This window comes from Oryctolagus cuniculus, chromosome 1, assembly GCF_051225735.1.
Source record: "Oryctolagus cuniculus isolate XC-2025 breed Fujian yellow rabbit chromosome 1, ASM5122573v1, whole genome shotgun sequence".
Classification (NCBI taxonomy): Eukaryota; Metazoa; Chordata; class Mammalia; order Lagomorpha; family Leporidae; genus Oryctolagus; species Oryctolagus cuniculus.
This window is the reverse complement of record NC_142867.1, coordinates 204150803-204173562: the sequence shown is the minus strand read 5'-3', so window position 1 is coordinate 204173562 and position 22760 is coordinate 204150803. Positions and strand designations below refer to the sequence as shown.

At 48.3% G+C, this 22760-nt stretch overlaps 2 protein-coding genes across 14 annotated transcripts in view; one reads left to right on the top strand and one right to left on the bottom strand.

The window, feature by feature from the left end:
• The window catches only part of TEX10 (testis expressed 10), a 64779-nt gene extending 64303 nt beyond the window's left edge, over window positions 1-476 (top strand). For all 4 annotated transcript variants that reach the window (XM_008260939.4, XM_089301125.1, XM_089301127.1 and 1 more), the window contains one exon: window positions 253-476. In XM_008260939.4, the coding sequence (XP_008259161.1) occupies window positions 253-366 (114 nt within the window). In that variant the 3' untranslated portion in view covers window positions 367-476. The remainder of the gene's footprint in view (window positions 1-252) is intronic.
• Window positions 477-970: 494 nt separating this feature from the next.
• The window catches only part of INVS (inversin), a 178813-nt gene continuing 157023 nt past the window's right edge, over window positions 971-22760 (bottom strand). For 5 of the 10 annotated variants that reach the window (XM_002708147.6, XM_070054881.2, XM_017349251.4 and 2 more), the window contains 4 exons: window positions 10317-11034; window positions 6489-6718; window positions 5457-5531; window positions 971-1936 (listed from right to left, as the gene is read on the bottom strand). In XM_002708147.6, coding sequence (XP_002708193.3) covers window positions 1740-1936; window positions 5457-5531; window positions 6489-6718; window positions 10317-11034 — 1220 coding nt within the window. In that variant the 3' untranslated portion in view covers window positions 971-1739. Of the gene's footprint in view, window positions 1937-2240; window positions 2445-5456; window positions 5532-6488; window positions 6719-10316; window positions 11035-22760 lie in introns of those variants that run through there. The other 5 variants (XM_051856218.3, XM_089301109.1, XR_016211159.1 and 2 more) reach the window with 4 other exon arrangements.

Below are 22760 nucleotides of genomic sequence, written 5' to 3'. Positions count from 1 at the left end.
GTGTATTGCGTGTACGAGTAGTTCCTAGTGTGTTCAGAAAGGGACAGCCTCAACCAGAAACCAGTAGCACTAGAGGATTTGCTTGGGGATTTTTGCTCCCTGTGGGAATGCCCAGTGAATACTTACCTTTTCTGAGACATGTGGTGATACGGTTGCCAGGGCTTTGAGAAACTGTGTTTGGTATGAATAGTGTTGTCAGATAGTACAGCAATTTTGGTACAATTCTTAAACTACTGTTGTTTTTCTTTACAGGCCTTGAAGAGTAGCAGTGTGCAGGAGCAGTGGCTTACCGACTTGCATTATTGCTTCAATGTGTACATCACAGGGCATACTCACGGGCCCAGCGCCTTGAGTGCAGTATACTGAAGAGGAGCTATATCGTACCTCCTGTGGGAAACTGGGTATTCACATCTATCTTATTTTGAGGAGAGACTGGTGTAATAGAGTTTGTCATTAAAACTGAACTTTTAAAAGAAGTTGTGTACAAACCTTCCTTTGCTCTGAAGGAGTTCCTGCCGTGGTGCTGGCTTACTTCCTGGACTCCCACATGCTGCACAGTGGCAGGTCATAGTGTGTGCTGCACTGCATCCAGAGTGATACTGTAGCACCTTCAATCTTTGTGATTCCAGCTACACTAACCTCATTCTTTGTGTTTAAGATTTATTTATTTGAAAGACAGAGACATAGAGAAGGGGGGAGAGAGATTTTTCCTTTGCTGGTTCATTCCTCAAGTGGCCTCAACAACCAAGGCTGGGGCAAGCCAAGGCCAAGGCGCTTCATCCGGGTCTCTGACGTGGGTGCAGGGACCCGGGTACTTGCTGTGGTGAACAGGAAGCTGGATGGGAAGTGGAGCAGCCGAGACTGGTGCCTGTATTGGCCGAGGCTTAACCTTGCACACCATAGTGCCAGCCCTCTTTGTGGTTTCATAATCACAAAAATGAATATAATTAGTAAACTGAAAACGAAAATATTAAATTAGGTGAGTACTTTATTACTTCTTTTCAGCACAGACCTTAGTGAAATGGAAGCAGTCCAGAATGGGAGACTGAGGTCACTCTGCCTCCTGTCGACACTCCTATGGCAGACTTGCCCTTTAAAACATGAAGGGCCCATAGTCACAGCATTTTATTTTAGCCAGGTGTTCTGAGAGAGCCAGAACATGTGTGGTTACCTATTTTTCCAGCTGGTGGGAGTGGCATTTTGAGAAGATTGCTCACCTCTGCGAGTTCATCAGAAAATACAAGTGTAGACACCTGGCCTGAGTTAGCACCTTACTGCCTGACTGGTTCCTTGATACTGTGACACTGTTGCCTGACAGTGAGGAAGGGAGGATGTGGCTGCCACCCAGGAGAGGGAAGTACAAGACGAAGGAGCCAACAGCACGGTCCCTGGTCTTGCTCCCAGACGTAAAGCGGATGTTGGAGTAACGGTGAGGACATGGTGTCTGTGATGAAGGCAGCCGCCTCAGGACGGCCGCATCTTTAGGTTCATCACTTGAGCCAAGAAGCCAAGCCTGCGCCAGCCAGCTGACAAGAACCGCAACCCAGCAAGCCGTTCAGTGCTCGGGTTTAGCTTCACTTGGACTTGAATTATCAATGCTCATTTCCAGCCTTACCAATTGAAGTGAAAACAGGCCGGGTGGTTTACAAAAACAGTGCTGGGTGAGAGCATGAACACCACACTCCGGTATTTTCATTGGTACCATGTTTCCAGGCTCATCAGGCTTCAGACGTGCGTATTCAGGTTTTTCCAAGATGATCGGAGAACGAGAACTCTGCATGCGCTCTTCCAGCTCCCCCCGCACACCGGCTTCCCCCACAGGCAGTCACGGTGGTGGTGGTATGCTTTTTTGACTGAGTAGCTGAGCGCAGGTTGTAAGAGAAGTTTTTTGATCTTCCACTGTCCTCAGTGAGATGTATACACTGCAGATTGCTCACTGTAAGAACAAATACCAGATTGCTATTCAGGTTATTAAGTCTAATGCCAAAGGAGGGTTCACAGATGGTGAGGACAAAGGATGGGTCAGTTTACTGTAGTGTGAGTCATAGCTCTGTATTTTCCATTACTTCAAAAACGGGACAGCTCTTCAAACAAAAACTTGCTGGGGAGGGGCCCTCAGTCTCCTTGGAATGTGTCTTTCCAGCTCTGTCAGTCAATACAATACGTACACTCAAACATACCTTTTAATTCCTTTTTGCTATATTTCTTGTAATAGTCCTTTCCAGAAGATAGGTTTGTTTGAAAATGGTTTAGATCCTCAAGGATCACAGACAAGCATTTAAAATTTAAAATCAGTTTTTGAGGCCCTTTTTAATGACCTTAAAAGAACAAATTTATAGAAAGCCACAATTAGAAAACAGTGAATGGACTTTAACAAATGACGGTACTGACGCCCAGATGGTGGTGACACTTTGATGAAGCCATATTGCTGCATTTGCGCCTTCCTGTGGGAGCATATAAGGTATTATGAAGGGGTTTTCTGTTTGCTATCAAGATTCACTTATTTGGAAGGGTCACAGAGACAGGGACAGACAGATTTTCCATCCTCTAGTTTGCTCCTCAGATGGCTGCAGTAGTCAGGAGCTTTCTTCCAGGTCTCCCATGTGAGTGGCAGGGACCAAACACTTGGACCATCTTGGGCTGCTTTTCCCAGGCCATTAGCAGGGAGCTGGGATTGGAAGTGGAGCAGCCAGGACACCAACCAGCACTCATACAGGATGCTGTCGTCGTAGGCAGTGGCTTACCTGCTATGCCTCAGTGCTGTCTATTACAACACCAGGATCCCATAAGGGTGCTGGTTCATGTTCCCACTGCTCCACTTGTGTTCCAGTTCCTTGCTAATGGCCTTGGAAAGCAGCAGAAGATGGCCCAACTGTTTGGACCCTTGCCACTTGCATGGGAGACCTAGATGAAGCTCTTGTCTTTGGCCTAACCTCAGCTGTTGTAGCCATCTAGGGAATGAGATAGTGAATGGAAGATTTCTGACGTTCAAATCAATCCTGAAAAAAAATTTTTTTTAAAGATTTTTTTATTTATTTGAAAGGCAGAGTTAGGGAGAGACAGAGAGGTCTTCTATCCGCTGGTAATGGCTGCAGCTGCCACAGCTGGACCAATCCGAAACCAGGAACCAGGAGCTTCTTTGAGTGTTCCCATCATCTACTGTTTTCCCAGGCCATAGCAGAGAGTTGGATCAGAAGTGGAGGAGCCGGGACTCAAGCTGGTGCCCGAATGAGATGCCAGTGCCGCAGGTGGAGGCTTTACCTGCTGTGCCACAGCACCAGCTCCTCCCCCTGGTTTTATAACTGTTAAATACATTTTTCTTTAAGTGAATGACACTTGTTGGGCTATGGTGCATGCATTTGGCTGCCTTCACCAGATGATGATTTGCCATCTGCATGCCCCTCTGCAGCTGGGCAGGAATATACTGCGTTCATGCAGAGAGCACCATAACCAAGAGTCACTTGAGCCATAGTTGGTTATTAGTCAACGGAATGGGGTTTTAAAGGGAGTTCTTTAAAGAGATGGGCCCTGGTAAGGGGTCTGGGAGGTGTGTGTGTGAGAGAGAGTGAAAAAGAGTATGAATGAAGAAAGGGTAATGCTGGCGTTGTTTGTGGGTAGTATGCAGGGGTGGGTGTAGGAGACCGGGGAGAACAGTTGTGTTTGCTCTGTTCATTAGCTACTTGGGTATCTGTAGTGTGCCAAGCAATTTGCCCACTCTGAAAATCTATTCAGGGTCGGTGCTGTGGCGAGTAGGCTAAGCCTTCATCTGCAGGTGCCGGTTCACGTCCCAGCTGCTCCACTTCCAGTCCAGCTCTCTGCTATGTCCTGGAAAAGCAGTAGAACATGGCCCAAGTTCTTGGGCCCCTGCACCCACGTGGGAAACCCAGAAGCAGCTCCTGGCTCCTAGCTTTGGATCAGCCCAGCTCTGGCTGTTGCGGCCATTTGGGGAGTGGACTTTACTGTCTTCCCTCTCAAATTAATAAAATATTAATTTTTAAAAAGTTTGTTCCTATGGAATTCTCAAGGCAAAAAATGAACTTTCTTATTCAAAGTGGAGACAAAAATGAATACTCTCCTTGGTTCAGTTTGGCATCTGTGATTATACATTCCTGAAACTTAGTATGTGTATCCAAAACCCCATTTCATGTAAATTAATGTATAGACAGAAAACCGAAGTGTGAAACACAAACAGGCTTCAACCAAGCTACAGCTAATAGCTCTGACCAACTTTATTAACTTGATGTTTAATGTGAGTGGGGTTGGGTCTAACAAAACCCTCTGTTCCCCAGGCTCGGGTTAGGAGAAAGGTCTCTTTATTTTGTCCTTGTTTGAGTTCAGATCAGCCAGAAATGTGTAGGAATAAACAAGCAGCTTGTTCAAATGAACATTAACCACTAAGCACTGTGGCTTTTTGAATTTGTTTACTCTGTCCCAAGTCCCTTAACTAAAAACTTTTTATGCTGCCAAACACCTTCATTTTAAAAGATTTCTGATAGTCCTGAATTTTTCCCCTTAAAGTGAAAAATGATCTAATTTATACTTATATTTGGTTATCTATATGGCACCTCTCTGGCAGTTGTATCTGAGAGGAATTCTGTTTTTGAAACTGTCTAAGTAGAATAATTTTTTTTCCTAATGTAGAGCTGTGGGCCTTGATTCCTTTGGAAGTGTCTAAATGCCACACCCACGGCTCCCTGACCAGCCTGCCCGTGCTGCCAGGCACATCTTATCAAAGGCTTGGCAGTACTTACTCTGTCCCCCACCTCCAGGTCTCTCCCCCATCAAACACTAAATGAATGTTAAAGTTCACGCTGACAGTCATTGTTCACCTTCCCAGCTGCACCCTGCTCCCGCAGGATGGCCGTGTGGAGGTGGGGGGCAGGGGAGTGTGTTGCCATAGCCACCTGGGAGAAACACTGGCCCTGGCATTAGCTGCTGACAGCACTGAACTTATCACCCACACTGAATGTTGGCATGAGGGAAGGGCTCTGGGTAAAACACTTGTCTTGTGGCTGGAAAGAAAGTTCCTTGAGCTTCCCTGTGACTGAAAGCGCACAGTTGGGCCTCAGTTGGAAGTGCTGTCCTCCATGGTGCTCTCCCACAGTGGCTAAGGAGATGGGGGTCCCCATGTGACACCAGAATGGGGCAAGAAATCCTAAGGTATTGCTTTGAAGGACAACGTGAACAAGCAAGGTAAAGCGATCACTAATAGCCTGCCATTTGTTTCCCATGGAAGTGATGTCATGGCGGCTTCTGGTTGTGAAAATTGGTATCATTTGGAGACTGGTGCTGAGTGCAGTAATCTCATGCAAAGCGGATAAAAACCACGTGGACCTGAAATCAGATGGTCATCTCTGTTCTTGTCATCTCCCTTTGGGAGTGAAACATTGGAAAGTGCTTCTCCACGCTCTCCCCAGCATCTCCCTGCATCTCCGCTAGCACAGTGGATGCCTTACCTGAGTTGAGGTGCAGCACAGTAGGGGCTTTGGAAGATCTTGGGGGATGACGGACTCTCCCTTCTTGAGAACAACCTGGAATAACCAACAGTCAGGTGTGTTAGGCCGGCGAGAGCTGGGCCTCACCAGGTTCCTTTTTGTGGATAAAGCGTGTGCTTGCAGGTGCCTACCATGAAACACGGTGTGGTGTGGGAGTGACCTGGAGGCCTAGGACACGCTCTACAGGAGCTCTTTCTAAGTGTTTTCTGGGTGCTGAGGAACTAGCCAGGCTTGTTTCCTGCCAAGTTTATTTGGATGGGCTTTTTCAGAGATGAAAATGTTTCAATTTATAGTAACTCATTGGCTGAACAAGTATTTACCTAAGTATATACAACATCCCCATGGATGGGTAACCCTATACTAACCTCAGCATAGCTACGAAAAGATCAGAATGAGGCAGGCAGAGTCTAAGTTATTCTCATCCGCCAAATGGTCAGCGTAAGGGAGGAGACCCCAGCGGGGGTCTGGAGAGGTTTAAACTGAACTTTTCAGTCATGGAGCCCAAAATGCCTTGGGAAACCAGTTCTCTCCCAGAATTGCGGAAGGGAGCCAATACGTGTGCTGAGAATTCACCTGGTGCTTGGAAGCAGAACAAATTTTTTTTTTTTTTAAATATGAATAGAGTTTTGCACAGCGTAATTTGATCCCATTTCAGAGTCTGATGTGGCTGTGCTCTCTGGGTGTTGTAACGACAAGTGCCCAGCAGCAGTGCAGGCCTCATGATTCGGCAGGTACTGGATATACTGCACCCCATACTGGAATGTCTGGGGTCAAGTCCTGCTTCTGCTTCTGATCTGGCTTTCTGCTAACGCATACGCAGGGAGGCACAGCGGGTGGTGGCTCAACTACTTGACTTCTTGTCTTCTGGCTTTGGCCCATCCCAGCTCCAGCTGTTGCATGCATCTGGGGTGTGAACCAGCAAATGGAAGATCTTTGTCTCTCCCTGCCAAAATGAAATTTTTGAAAGATAAAAGTGTCTAAAAGGACCATTACCATAGATTTGCTTGAGTACCAAGTGCTTGGTGGACTTTGTGCCCGAGGTGCCCTTGGATGGACTCTTGGGGGCCTTGCTTGCAGCAGCAGTCTTTGGGAGTTTTAGTTCCAGTTCTTTTCTCCACACTTGCAGGAGCAAGGCCATGCACTCCTGGCTCCATCTGCCCACATCTCCAGCTCCAAGCTGCTTCATATGCAGAAGGTGGGTCAGGTGCTTCCGTAGCCGGTAGCTAGTTGGGAGAACAGAGACTTTAAGATCACAGCACTGAAAACAAATTTCCTTTAAGGCTTTAGTAGCTATGACAATAGTACAAGGGTGTTTCAAACAGTTCATGGAAACATGGAATTAAAAGTGTGTATCTCCTTGCAAAATTTGAGATCATTGCACTATTTTCTTAGACATTTTCCATGATCATTCTTAAGTACCCCTGTATTTGCTGAACTCCTGGGAGGTTCTTTCGAGTTCCCATTCTTAACTGGTGGCAGCATTTTGAGTGAATTTTTTCCACCCTCCAGCATTTTCTGAACTAGAGTTCAGTCTTGCCCTCAAGGAGCCATGGGCTAGTGGAATGGTCTGGTTTGTGAATGAGTAAGTGCAGTAGGAGAAGCGCCAGGGGCTAGGGTCTGGGGTCGGGGCCAGCGCTGTGGTGTAGTGGCTACGCCTCCGCCTGCAGTGCTGGCATCCCATATGGACGCCACTGTGTGTCTTGGCTGCTCCACTTCCAATCCAGCTCTGCTATAGCCTAGGAAAGCAGAAGATGGTCCAAGTGCTTGGGCCCCTGTAACCACATGGGAGACCCAGAAGTGCCTAGCCTTGTGGCCATTTGTGGAGTGAACCAGTGGATGGCAGACCTGTCTGTATCTCCCTCTCAAATAAATGAAATCTTAAAACACACACACACACACACACACACAGGTCTGGATGGTGTAGAAACAGACGCAGGACTGAGGATTTGTGGCGGGTTGAGAAGGCTCAGCAAGGCTTGTACCTATGGGTGCACCAGGCAGAGAAGCACATTCTAGGCAGATGTGGGCATTTGTGCAGGCCAGTAATGCAGTGTGGCTGAACCATTGTGTATCTGATGAGGGGAGGGGAAGGGAGGAGAGGCCGGGCTGAGGAAGGAGCCAGCGTTTCTTGAAGGTCTGGCACTTTCCCTATGATTAAATCTCCGTGTTGGACGGACATACACACACACACACACACACACACACACACACACACTGCCCGGAAGCCCCTGCAGGACAAGCAGTGCTGAGCCCCCGGAGAGCTGCCCAGGGCAACAGAGCAGGCGTGGTTTCACACAGCACCGAACCGAAAACGACCTTCCTGGGTCTGCTACAAAACTCCTAGCAGAGCTCGGTGCTGCGCCCACCCCTTCTTCCCAAAGGCTGATTTCAAAAACCCATGCGGTGCTTGGTGCTTCCCTCTTTTCCCGGGAGCTCGAAAGCACGCCTCACTCTACAGAGCACGTGCTGCCGTGCCGCCGGTCTAGAAAGCGAACCGAGAAATGCCGTGTCGCTCAGGTTCTTCGGCGGGAGGCACCGAGCGCCTTCCCCACGCTCCGCTCCTGAGCGCAGGGCACTCACTGGCCAGGCCAGGTAGGGGCAGCAGCCCTGAGGGCACAGCTCCCACCCAGCCAGTCTGCTCTGGGGGCGGGAGTCCCGTGCCCGAGACCAGGGCCCAGGGCTCTGACTGCGGCCCTGCCCAGGACGGGGCGGAGCAGAGCGGTGAGGCAGGAAGGTGCCGCTGCGTGCTCAGTGCAGCTCTCCAGCTCAGCGTGTCCCGTGGCCGGCTTTCTTTTCTAAACTAGGCCACCACCGTGTAGGGGCGCTCCCACTGAATTCTGGGACTCAGTTTCATTTACTGAAGGCCGGAGGCACAGCCGCCCCACCCCCCACCCCCCACCCCCCATTTCTAACTCCCCGGCCCCACCCTCAGGGCGTCCTAAGGACGCCTGTGTTCATTGAGCCCTGAGCCCTATTGAGCCCTGAGCCCTTTCAGCTCCCCCACCCTTCACCACTCCTCACACTGTCCCAGGACGCACTCGGGACTCCGGTCGTTAAACGGAAAATGTCCTCAAAATCTTTCAGAAGCAAGAAGGCGGCCGGGAGTCAGCCCCGGGCCTCGGAGTCCTGCAGCGGCGCAGTCAGAGGCCGCCGGGTGATGGCTTCCCAGCTCGGTGCACTGTGAGCCCACTGTTCCTGGGAGACGCTCACTGACAGGAGTTGTCAGCGCCCACCCTTCAAAGGAGCCAAGGCGCAGCCAGTCGGAGAGGGGGACGCTTCGGCGAGCGACCAGCTGCGGGGCCTGACGCGCCAAACCTCGCCGGCTTGTTCAGCTCCCGCTTTCAGCCAGAATACGTTAACAAAAAGTTCCTCTGGGTGGTCGCCAGGGCGTGTCCTGCGAAAGTCCCCAAGGACAGGGAGCAATGACCATGTCCACCAGTGGACTCAGAGGCCCAAAGCCAGCGCTGGCCTTGACTGGCGCTGCCGGTCCTGGAGCTGGTTAACCGCTGTGCCTCCGCCTCCTGGTGCGTGGAACGGGGAGAACAACGGTCCCTACCTTGCGGGGTTACTGTGAAGACGAAACAAGTTAACACAGGTAGAACCTGGTTGTCGGTGTCGGGCACACCATCAGTGCTAACCACCAGCGCTGCGGACGGTAGGGCCGCCCGTCACCCTGCCCCCGTCAACCTGCGGCGTGCGGATGTGCAGACACCATGCAAGCAGCCCTTCTTCCCCTGCCCACCATGGAGTGAAGGGGGAGAGGCCGGCCTCCAGCTCCAGCTGGCAACAAAGGCCACTTGATTAACAATGGACAGGCGGGGAAGGGCCCTGGATTGGCATCCACTCACTGTTCCTCTCTGAGCAGTTTGCTTGTCTACAACACGAGATATGGACGCCTGTCTTAGCGTCTTCCTGGTGTCGTTGGGACTTTGTAAATGGCCAAGAGCTCGAGCAAACACAAGGATGCAGGCAGAGGCTGAGCACACACAGGTCAGCAGCGGGCTCCGGCAGGCATCAGTACATGAGGTCCTGGAGGCCTCTCCCAGGCCTCACTGCCACCACTACTTTTGCTCTCTCCTCTCTGCCAATGGTCCCGTTCTCTCGGCCTCTCTCGTTTCTCCCGACAGGGACCCTGACACCTGACACACCTGTGTCTGTCTACACAGACTCACCTGCCTCGTCTCCCATGAGTCTTCGTCTCCCAGAGACAGAGGCCACATAGCTGCCACCTAAGACCTCACCTAGATTCAGGCCCTTGTGTGGCCATATGTGAAGGAGTTTGTGAGAAAGGTGAAATCTGTGACCGCAGAATCCTCCCCTGTGCAGGTAGTTATTCCCCAGAGGTCCTGTCTCCACCACTCCCAGTGCCTACCCCAGACTTCACGCTCTGTATGTTCCAGACCCTGGGTTAGTATTTGGATCAGTTCCTGGGTAGTAAAGTCATACAAACAAAATATCTCATGTGTGCAGGGTTTCCAAGTGTATAAAACACAGATTCTCTCACTCCAGCAACTTGTCATCTATATAATATGCAGGACAGATGTAGCCATCCTCATTTACAGAAGGGGAAACAAGGTCAGGAATGTCAAGCGGTTTGCCCCAAATCAGATAATCTGCTAGCATTTTCCCCAAGACACAATCCCAGGTGTCCCCCTCATCCTTTATGGTACCCTATCTTTCTGGGCAGAAACATGCTGCAAATAGTGCATACAACATGAACTGCCAGGACCTGCGCATTTGTGAACTTCACCAGTAGACGCTGTAGCCTTGGCCTTGTCACGGGCCACAGGGAATTCACTGGAAACCCCAATGGGTACATACCTTCGCCAGGCGCGCTGGATGACTGCCGCTGCCTTGTTCTTCCTGCGAAACAGCTCCTTCCTACTCCTTTCTCTCTGGATTATCTGCAGTCGGAGCTCTACGGGGAGAAGGGCAATGTTCACACTCTGCCCAAAGAGGGGAGCAGGTGCGGGCTCAGTCTCCTTAGATACCTGGACGTTCCCAGGCTGGGGGGATGTCCCCAGCTTCCTGGCTCCTGACCTCAACTCCTCTGTGCTCTGTGGGGAATCTGAGCAGACCCCTCCTGCAGGCTTGTCCTGGGCCACTTTGTTTCGTGGAGTGCGATGGTGGAGAGGATTTGGCCCGGCGCGGATCCCCTCCTCCCTGGCACTGCCAGGCCGACTGGAACCGGCTGGGGAGCACCTTCCACCTTTGACCTCTTGAATGCGCCTTTTCTGGGGAGCACCTTTGGCCTTGGGCGCCGCGTCATGCCGCCTGCTGGGCTTCCTGTGGCCATCGCGCTGCGGAACGCTTCCAGCTGTACGCCTGGGGTCCTCTCCTTTCTCATCGGGCCCAGCCAGCCTGACGGAGGGGGGCTGCTTCGGGAAGCCTTTCCCCTTCTCGCCCCGCTGCTCGCCAACGGTCTCACCTCTGGGCTTCTCAGCGGAGCATGTTCCTGGGCGCCTGCTCTCCTCGTCGCCCTCACTGGGTCGGGAGTGGACACAGGCAGATCGGCCTCTGGAGTGCTCTCTGGCTATTTCTTGGCAAGGCAAAGAAAAAGGAGAAAAATTTATTGTCCTAACCTTGTAGGGAAATTCTGTTCATGTGTTCACATAAAATATTCAGATGCATCCTGTATCATCACCACAACAGGGCAATTATCACTGGGAAAAAACTTCTTTAACTTCCAGTGACAACAGATTACAAGCCTGAAAGCCTTCGCACTATGAGTACCTAGAAATGCTGATTAAAATGTAACCAATCTCCTCCGAAAAGCACCATCATGCCTTCAAGAGAATAAAGGAAATTTGTAGAGGCTCAAAACACGGATGACTGAAAATCAGCAATAAATGTGTGAGCTGATCCGGCGGCAAGGCAGGCAGTGGAGGAGGGGTGGGCAGAGGACGGTCTGATTAAGTATCTCCTTGTGCTTTAGCATCCAGAAAGAACAGAAGATGTGGCTTTGCAGGCAGAAAGTTAACTCTGATGGAGACTCTGTGAAGCCAGTGTTCTGGAAGGAACGTAACTTCAGAAATGATAGTTTGGATTTAAAAAACAACAACAAACCCTGCCCCTGTATGGGTGGTTGGTGCAGTGGCTTAAGTTGCTGCATTACATATTGGAGTCCCTGATTCAAGGCTCTGGCTACTCTGCTTCCGACCCAGCTTCTGACAAAGTGTACCCTGGGAAGACAGTGGAGTACTTGAGTTCCTGCTACCCTCGTAGGAGAACCACAAGGAAGTCCGGGCTCTTGGCTTTGGCCTGGTGCAGCCCTGGTTGCTGCAGGTGTATGGGGAGTGAACCAGCGAATGGGAAATCTCTTTCTCCCTACTTGCCCTACTCCCTCCCTATACCTCTACCTTTCTTTCCTTTTTTTTTTCTTAAAAATATTTATTTTATTTATTTTAAAGAGTTACAGAGAGAGAAAGAGAGAGAGAGTTATCCTCTATCCACTGGTTCACTCCCCAAATGGCTGCAATGAGCAGGGCTGGGCCAAGCTAAAGCTGGGAGCCAAGAGCTTCATCCAGGCCTCCCATGCGGGTGCAGGGGCCCAAGGACTTGGGCCATCTGCTGCTGCTTTCCCAAGCCATAGCAGAGAGCTGGATAGGAAGTGCAGCAGCCAGGACTCAAACCAGCACCCCTATGGGATGCTGTGCTGCAGACGGTGACTTAACTTGCTGTGCCTTTCAAAATAAGTAATTTTTTAAAAAAAAACTTCTCATTGTCATTGGGAGAGGACAAGGAAGTTTGTCTCAGCCTAGGTTCTGAATGGGGCAGAGTCTCCTATGAGAATTTGAAACCAATGGCCTGTGCCTCCTGTGACATTAATATGAAAACTGATCTCAGGTGATACCTTAGGAGCTTCCGGGAAGCAAACACAATATTGTCTTGGTGTGACATGCCATCAGTTCAGGCTGCACAAGGGACGGGGTCTCTGAAGATGACTTCTCAGCCCCAAATTATAAAGTGCGGGAGGAAATAATCTACCACAAGTGACGATTAATGGATACACAGCAAGGTTAGAGCTACAGTTTTAGTGCACCCCCCCACACACACAAATACACAAATTAAAAGTATGGCAGAAGAATAGATATTTGAAGGAGAACTAAATACAACATCAAAAATGAAAAATTTAGTTTTGATGTAAAAGGCAGTGGAGGAATTTCTACCTCTCCAGCGGCAGAACTGAGGCATTCTCGTCACTGCAGACAATAGAAACACTGAACAAAATATTACAAACAACCTGTTTGGGTGCACTGGGGAGCTAACGAAGCAGAAAAAAATACGGAATCAAGACCCAGGCGACTTTGTTAACATGCACTGATGAACAAGCAGGGCACCTGGGGCTGTGCGTGCCAAGGCGGGGAGGACAGATCAGAACCTGCATTCTTCTGGACTGGGACCCTACAAAGCTATGCACTAGAGAAAGGTGAATTGCTTGTAGACTGATCCTTACAGGGACTGAAGCCCAACTTTGAGCCATCTTTGTTCTAGGAATTGGATTAAAGTGATCTTGGGCTGTGGTGCTCCTAACTATCAGAAACCACTATAAATCCTGTCATGGAAGAATGAATATTATCATAGGCCTCAAGTTATGAGGGGTCTTGAAGCAGTTTATTAAAAAACTTAAAGCAGTTTATGAAAAAATCTATTTTTATAGATTTGAAACTGTTTTGCACAAAAATAAACATATCTCTTAACTCCATTTTCTCAAACTTTTTGAAGTTCCCTTGTATTTGTACAATTTTTATATTCAATTTTCAGCACTAAATAAAAAATATACAGGCACCCAAGGAAATAAGATAACAGAGACAGAAAGAGGAAAAAGGATAATAAAATAGACACAGTTTATTTATGTAATGTGTTTTCAGAAACAATTTTTATTTTTATTGCATTTGAAAGGTACAGGCAGGCAGAGAAAGATCTTCCATCTGCTGCTTTACTTCCCAAAGGCCTACAACAGCCGCACTGGCCAGGTTGAAGCCAGGAGCATGGAACTCAATCCAGGTCTACATGGGTGGCAGAGACTCAAGTCCTTGAGCCATCACCCCATCACCTGCTGCCTCCCAGGGTGCATGTTCGCAGGAAGCTGGATTGGAAGCAGAGTAGGGGGACTGGAACCAGGCACTCTGATATGGAACAAGTGTCTCTAGTGGCGACTTAACCACTGTGTGAAATGCCCACTCCAGAAACAGATTCTAAAGTCATATGCTTGGGGCTGGTACTGTGGTACAGTGGGTTAAAGCCTTAGCCTGCAGCGCCTGCATCCCATATGGGCGCCTGTTCGAGTCCTGGTTGCTCCTCTTCTGATCCAGCTCTCTGCTGTAGCCCAGGAAAGCAGTGGAAGATGGCCCAAGGCCTTGGGCACCTGCACCCAAGTGGGAGACCTGGAAGAAGCTTCTGACTCCTGGCTTCGGATCAGCTCATCTCTGGCCATTGTGATCATTTGGGGAGTGAACCAGCGGAAAGGAAGACCTCTCTCTCTCTGGCTCTACCTCTCCTCTGTAACTCTTTCAAATAAATAAAATAATTATTTAAAAAAGAAGTCATGCTTAAGTGAACAGTGTAATTTAAACTATAATTCATGCAATAAAGGGCTGAGTATAGGAAAACATACTTGTATCTGCTAGTCTGTGCCAAAGAAATTGAGAAAACATAAGTAAGAAACTGAAGAGGTTACTCACCTTTGGGGGTAGGGAAGGGGAATGGGAACTGGGGTGTCGGAAGGAAGGAAGAGGGAGCAACACTTCTCTGAGTCCACTTTTTTGTTTCTCTCAGAGAACCGTAATAATGTTACACACACATATACATAAATACAACACATATATTAAAACAACCTATCACTGTCTGCCTTAGAATGGCAAACTCCAAACACTAACACCGACAAATGCTGGTGAGGATGTAGAACAACAGAACTTCCATTCACTGCTGGCAGAAACACAATACAGTCCCTTCAGAAGACAGGTTGGTAGTTTCTTAGAAAACTAAACATACTGTTACCATAAGATAGAGCAATTGTACTCCTTGGTATTTACCCTACTGAGTTGAAAACTTAGGTCCATACAACCTGCACACAGATATCTAAAGCAGCTTTATTCATAATGGCCAAAATTTGAAAGCAACAAAATGGGCTGTGGTATATCCAGACAATGGAATATTACATAGCACTAAGTGAAATGAACTATCAAAACATGAAAAGACACAGAGGAACATTAAAGGGGAAGACAATCTGGAAAGGCTACGTGCTGTATATTTCCAACCATATTACCCTCTAGAAAAGCCAAACTCAGCAGACAGTAAAATGATCAGTTATTTCCAGGGATTAAGAGAGATAGACAGAGGGGCTGGCACCGTGGCTCACTTGGTTAATCCTCCACCTGTGGTGCCGGCATCCCATATGGGCACCAGGTACTAGTCCCGGCACTCCTCTTCCAGTCCAGCTCTCTGCTGTGGCCCAGGAGGGCAGCGGAGGATGGCCCAAGTGTTTGGGCGCCGGCACCTGTATGGGAGACCAGGAAGAAGCACCTGGCTCCTGGCTTCAGATCGGCGCAGCGCTGGCCGTGGCAGCCATTTGAGGAGTGAACCAGTGGAAGGAAGACCTTTCTCTCTCTCTCTCTCTCTCTCTCTCTCTCACTGTCTATAACTCTACCTGTCAAATTAAAAAAAAAGAGAGAGACAGACAGAAAGGGACGACTAGGTGGAGCACAAAAGAGTTTTTTAAGGCAGTAAAAATACTCTTCATGATACTAACACGGTACATGTACATCATTACACATTTGTTCTGTGTTGGATAGCCTGAGTTTGAGACATTTTTGAGGCACTCAAATGAGGACATAAATAAGTACCTGAACACACATAATTGAAGCAAGGAAGAGAGTCTTTGGCATAAAGGTGGTAACTGAATTTGTTGCCTTAGCCATGGTACAAGTACCAATTGGATGGCCTCGCACTCCCACCAGTCATACCCACTGGCTCTGACAGCCCATATGGTGAGAACAAGAAAACACCAGGGATTGCCCTTTAAACAGTGAGTTTCTCCTCAGATACTCCTGAAAACCACGCTGACTCAAAGACAGCTTTTTCTCAGCACTACCCACGAGAAATCTGCTCCCAGGTCATCTCCATCCTACCTTGTAAGACCATCCCATCCTCCACCCTGCGGCTGCTGTCTCATCGCAGACCCCAGCTGGCCTCCAGATCCATTTCCATGCAGCCAGTGACCCTTCTATTGCTGTGTCCTTCCATCGCCACTGACCATGGTTACCAACAGCTCACATCCACTGTGTAGTTTACACACTGTCCTTAAGTTTTTTTTCAGAAAATATTTATTTTATTTGAAAGGTAGAGTGACAGAGAGAGAGACAGAGAGAGAGAGAGAGAGAGAGAGAGAGAAAGATATCTTCCATCTGCTGGTTCGCTCCCCTACATGGCCACAGCTCAGCCAGGCCAAAGTCAGGAGACTAGAACTCTATCAGGGTCTCCCATGTGGGTGGCAGGGGCCCAAGCACTTGGGCCATCTTCCACTGCTTTTCCAGGTGCATTAGCAGGGAGCTGGAGCAGAAGCAGAGCAGTGGGGACTCAAACTGGTGCTCCAATATGGGATGCTGGTGTCACAGGTGGCGGCTTAACCCGCTATGCCACAACACGAACCTCATCCTTGTATCTTTACCTGAGCTGTCTCATTGAAATTCACGATCTTCTAAATAAGGCATTATAACCTTTTTTCTTTTTAAACAATTAAAGAGCCAAGGTTTGGAGAGTTAAATAGCTTGCTCAAGGTACACAGCTAAGTGGCAGAGTCTAAATATGAACCTAGGTTGTATGAGTCAAAGCTTATGCATTTAGCCAGTATGATCCCCACATATTGTGAGAAATACAAAGGCGGGGGTGGGGCGGATTACGAAGAAAGAGGAGAGAGAAATCTTGCTAAGACACCTTGAGCAAATCCCTCTTTCAGGAGCTGATTTTGCTGACGAGCTTTGGGAAGGCTGCACAGATACTTTCTGAAGCCCCTGCAAGCTTTAACATTCTCTACGTCTACGGTATATGATGAAGGAGAAGAAGGTGTCAGTAACTCCCCATTTCCACATGCCCCACCGCTTAAGGTCTACACTGCCTGAGCATGGATCAACCAGAGCAGCCGCGACCCTTCCTTACGTGGCTAAACCTAAGTGGGTTGTGCTGTCCTTTACCCAGTGACCTTGGTGTTCCCTCGGAATGCCTGCTAAAGAGGCTTCAGCCAGTGCCAGTCTTGATTCCTGGCAGTGTCTGCCTACTTTCCTTTGCCTGTGGCCCCTTGGGCAGGTGAATGAGGGCAAAGGCTGCCCACGGAACTGGCACTCCCTTTCCTTATGTCTGAATCCATCTCTTGGGCCTCCTTCCCTGCAGCTGACCCCGAGCCTGCATGCTGGACTTCTCTGAGACCCTGCCTGCAAATTTACCTGGCTCTTCTCATGGGTTCTTTATTCAGCCCACCACTTCCAGTCCTCAAAGAGAGGCTTCCTGCTTCAGAGTTGTTCTAGAACAGTAGCTTTCAAACTTTCTTGGTAGTGACCTATACCAGGAAATACATTTTATACTATGGTCCATTTTAGTCATATGCATGCATGTACACACAATACACACATGTATGTATTTGTACACAGATATAACTGGAACAAACTTTGTTATCCTTTTACATGCAATGTGCTTTGATATTTTCTATTGTATCCCATGAAAAATACACTGGTGGGACAGGCATTTGGCCTAGCAGTTAAGACAATGGTTAGGATGCTTACATCCTGTATCAGAGTATCTGGGTTTTTGTCTTAGATCCAACTCCTGATTCCAAATTCCTGATAATGGGGACCCTGAGAGGTAGCGGGTGATGATTCAAGTAGTGGGGTCCTTATCACTCACGCAGGAGTTACCAGCTCTGGACTTTGGCTCAGCCCAACCCCAGCTGTTACAGTCATTTGGGGAGTGACCTATGAATAGGAACTTACTCTCTCCCCCTCTGAAATAATAAAGGAAATATGCTGGTCCGCTCCACTAATTTCATGAAAATTATTTTAAACCACACCTAGGGGCTGATGCCTGTGGCATAGTAGGCTAAGCCTCTGTCTGCAGGGTCAGCATCCCATACGGGTACTGGTTCATGTCCCAGATGCTCCTCTTCCAATCCAGCTCTCTGCTAAAGGCCTGGGAAAGCACTGGAAGATGGCACCAACATAGGAGACCTGAAAGAAGCTCCTGGCTCCTGGCTTCAGATTGGCCCAGCTCCAGCCATTGTGGTCATTTGGGGAGTAAAATCTCTCTCTCTGTCTCTCCCTCTCTTTGTAATTCTGTCTCTCAAATCAATCAATCTTAAAATATACACACACACAAACACACATACACACACACCCCTAGATCACCTAGTCTAGTTGGTAGCAGTGTAATCAGAGGACAAAAGTCTGGTTATCAGAAAGCAAAGCAGTATTGGGGCTGGCACTGTGGCTCAGAGGGTTAAGCTGCTGCCATTGATGCCAGCATCCCATATGGGCACCAATTCAAGTCCTGGCTGCGATGCTTCTGATCCTGATCACTATCAATGTGCTTGGGAAAGCAGGGGAAGATGGCCCAAGTGCCTGGGCACCTGCATCCTGTGGGAGACCCAGATGGAGTTCCAGTCTCCTGGCTTCAGCCTGGCCCAGCTCAGGCCATTGCAGTCATTTGGAGGAGAAACCCAGCAGGGGGAAGATGTCTGTCTCTCATTTTGTGATTCTGCCTTTCAAATAAATAAATAAATAAATAAATATTGAGAAAGTGAAACAGTATAGATTTCCCAGGATGTGAGGCTGCTCTTTCAGAATGAGCTGAGGTTCACAGATCTGATTGGCCTTGCAGGGCTATTGTCTCAAAGCATTTTATAATAAGGCTAACACGCACCCAATTAATCTATGTAATTTCAGGAGTCTAGAATTACTGTGTTCTACTTTCTGTGCTCTGTAGAGTACTGGATTAGGGGAATTAGCATTTTCCATTTGAGATTACAGAGACTAAGTATAATTCTTGGTGTACAGAGTAAACTCCATGCCACCCAAACCTTTAATTTCTTAGAGAAGTGAGGTCAACACATATTTATCTATACAGCCAATATCATGCTCACTGCTGTAGGAAACTGATGGTGACTAGAAAGATTCAGTATAGCCAGCTCACAGTGTGGCCTTGAAAACATCTCCTGAATGAATGCACGTACAGTGATTTAGTGAACTGAGTAAATGCAAATCTTTGCCATAACCATGGGGTTTTGTACACAGAAAATGTGAATGTTTTCATTTTATGTATAAGGACCTGTCTGTTATCTCTGAATCTCTAAGTACTTAATACCATCCAACCATAACTTCAATAATTTCTTAGTAATATATCCTGCAAGGTGCAAGAGATATAGAAATAGGATAGTGCTGCCTTTTAGACAGATTGTTTAATGGAAAAAGACTGTTCCCCATCCTAATATGCATGCATCTTTACAGTATGATTCTGCTATACTGTCCATCCAGAGATGGAGTCTCTACTCCCTTGAATCTGGGCTGGCTTTGTGACTTGGACCCATCAGTAGAATGTGGTAGAACTGGTGTAAAAGTTCTGATGTCTAAGGCCTCTAGAGGCCTGGCTTCTGCTTTCCTTCTCTCAAAGCATTGCTCCAATATGCATGAAAGACAATCTAACCTATCGGAGAATGAAAGGCCATACAGGGCCGGCGCAGTGGCTCAATAGGCTAATCCTCCGCCTTGCGGTGCCAGCACACCGGGTTCTAGCCCCGGTTGGGGCGCCGGATTCTGTCCTGGTTGCCCCTCTTCCAGGCCAGCTCTGCTGTGGCCAGGGAGTACAGTGGAGGATGGCCCAAGTGCTTGGGCACTGCACCCACATGGGAGACCAGAAGAAGCACCTGGCTCCTGGCTTCGGATCAGCGCGATGTGCTGGCTGCAGCGCGCTGGCCGCGGCGGCCATTGGAGGGTGAACCAACGGCAAAGGAAGCCCTTTCTCTCTGTCTCTCTCTCTCTCTGTCCACTCTGCCTGTCAAAAAAAAAAAAAAAAAAAAAAAAGCCATACAGAAGAGCAGTGCCAACCGTCAGCACTGATCACTGGATAGATGAGGGAGGCCATCTTGGATATTCCAGCCCAGGCAATCCTCTGGCAGTCACCTCAGTGAGCCCAGGTGACCCAGAACTCTCCTACTAACCCACAGAACTGCAAGAAACAATCATTGTTGTTTTTAAATGGTTAATTTAAAACAAATTTTGCTTGAGCTGCAGAGAGAGCTCTCATCACTGGTTCAGTCCTTGAATGCTTTCGGCAGCAGGGGTTGTGGGCTGGCTGGCCTCAGCTGGGAGCTACAAACGCAATTCAGCTGTCCCGGGTGGAAGGCAGGAACGTAGTGACATGAGTCATCACTGTTGCACAAGCAGGAGGCAGAGCCAGCATCACGCCCAGGCACTCCAACACAGGACGCGGGGTCCTACTCACTGTAGTTTCAACCCAGTGAGGTTTTTTTTCTTTCCTTTTTTTTTTTTTTTTATAAGATTTATTTATTTGAAAGGCAGACTTAGAGAAGAGGAGAGAGCGCATGAGAGCGAGAGAGAGGGTGCTTCCATCTGCTGGTTCATTCCCCAAATGGCTGCTACAGCTAAGAATGGGCCAGTTTTCAAGCATAAGAAATATAAAGATCTCAGGATGTGCTAGATTATATAATAAAACCATTTAATATCGCTATAGTTTTCAGCCAGCAAGACAGTCTTAGTGAGATATAGTCTCAGGATAAAGCCTTGGGAGCTCATGGCAATAGCCTAGGGTGATCACTGACGTCATAAGTAAGAGTGTCAATTGTTAAATTAACAACAGGAGTCACTGTGCACTTACTCCCCATGTAGGACCTCTGTCCTTAATGAGTTGTACTATGAGAATTAACTGCAAAACTTGTTCTCAAACAGTACTTTATATGTTGTGTGTGTGGGGGGGTACAAACTGCTAAAATCTTTACTTAGTATAGAGCTAGTCTTCTGTATATATAAAATTAATTAAAAATGAACCTTAATGAAGAATGGGATGGGAGAGGGAGTAGGAGGTGGGACAGGAGTGGGGTGGGAGGGTGCATATGGGGGGAAGAACTGCTATATTCCTAAGGCTGTACCTATGAAATGTGCATTCATTAAATAAAAGCTTTTTTAAAAAATGGCTGTACAACCCTTTATTGAGACCTAAAAAATGTTTAATGTGGTACATAGTAGGCCCGCTCACCTAGACAAAAAAAGTCTAGGATTCTCAAGGGCATTTTCCCACAGAAGTCTGAGCAAGTCAAATTAGAGAGAATTCTGTTTGAAAATCACTATGGATGTCATTGTTCAACCTGGGCCAAACGCTTCACAGGAAACCCATGATGTCTGAGAAAGCTGCATCACTAAGAGTACCACCAGCTTGAACAGACATCGTTCAAAACAGAAAGATGCTTCCGGGGCCTGTTTTCCTACAGCCAGAAAACTGGTTGAGGGAGCTGTGCAGCTGCAAGCATGAGCCATTTCCTACGGGAAAGGAAGCACTTCTCAGAGAGTAGAATGAAGAATCCAGGCAGCAGACAGCGGAATAGAAAGCCACTCAGGGCTAAATGAGACCCTAATGAGGGGACATCCCATCCCATTCCTCGGAGTAGATACTCTGGTAATATGAGAGCAGCCTGGTTTCAGAACCACGACAGACAAGTGCTGCTAGGAGTCCCCTGTTCCACCCCTTCTGTCTACTGCGGTTAATCTGCCCCCGTCTCACCACGGCTCACTGGACATGCGAGTGGGAGAGTTGATAACTTGTCTGTTTGGCTCGCTGATCTTGAATCAGAAAGAATCCCACGTAAGGAACTAGAACCACATTTGGACCTGATACAAATCTCAAGATCCAAACTCCAAGCTTAATGTGATAATTGGGATAATATTTTAGGGTCCTGGCACAGGGGTAAAAATATTTTGCATGTGGGAGAAACGTGACTAATCTGTGAACAAAAAGGAACTGTGACAGTCTAACAGTCAAAAATTCTTCTTATCCTAGTATACACAAAAGTGGAGTTTATTTCTCCACATCATTTAGTCTAAGATGCTCTCAACTCGTTTTTTTGGAAAGAAAAAAGTTTATTTGAAAGCCAGAGTGAAAGAGAGAGAGAGTGGGAGAGAAAGACATCTTCCATCTCCCAGGTCACTCCCCAAATGCCTGCAACAGGCAAGGCTGGGCCAGTCTGAAGCCAGGAACCTGAAATTCCATCTGCGTCTCCCATGTGGGTGACAGAGACCCAAGTACTTGAGCCATTATCTGCTGCCTCACAGGATGCATTAGCAAAAAGCTGGATAGAAGCAGAGAAGGGGTTGGTGCCGTGGCATAGTGGGTAAAGCCACCACCCACCAGGCCAGCATCCCATAAGGGCACTGGGTCAAGTCCCAGCTGCTCCACTTCAATCAAGCTACCTGCTAACACCTGAGAAAGCAGTGGAGATTGGCCCAAGTGCTGGGGCCCCTGCACCCATTTGGGAGACCTGGAAGAAGCTTCTGGTTCCTGGATTTGGATCAGTCCAGCTCTGGCAAATGTGGCCATTTGGAGAGTGAACCAGCAGATGGAAGATCTCGATCTCTCTCTCTCTCTTTCCCCCTCTCCCTCTACAAATCTGCCTTTCAAACAAATAAATGGCCAGCACCATGGCTCACTAGGCTAATCCTCCGCCTGCAGCACCGGCACCCTGGGTTCTAATCCCGGTTGGGGCGCCGGATTCTGTCCTAGTTGCTCCTCTTCCAGTCCAGCTCTCTGCTGTGGCCCGGGAAGGCAGTGGAGGATGGCCCAGGTCCTCGGGCCCTGCACCCGCATCGGAGACCAGGAGGAAGCACCTGGCTCCTGGCTTCAGATTGGCGCAACACGCCGGCCGTAGCGGCCACTTGGGGGGGGGGGTGAACCAATGGAAAAAGGAAGACCTTTCTCTCTGTCTCTCTCTCTCTCACTGTCTAACTCTGCCTGTCAAAAAAAATGAATCAATTTAAAAAAAGGAAAAGTTCATGGGAAAGTGGAATTAAAAGATAAGCTCATTAAAAAAAAAAAAAAAAAAGGAAAAAGAAGTGGAGAAGTCAGGATGCAAACCACCACTCTGAAATGGGTTGCTGGCATTCCAAGAGCAGCTTAACCCACTGTGTCACAATGTCTGCCCTTCATAACTTGCTTTGATGCTGAGAATGTGATGTGTAAGCTCTAGAGCCTATTTCTCAAGAGGTATTGTAG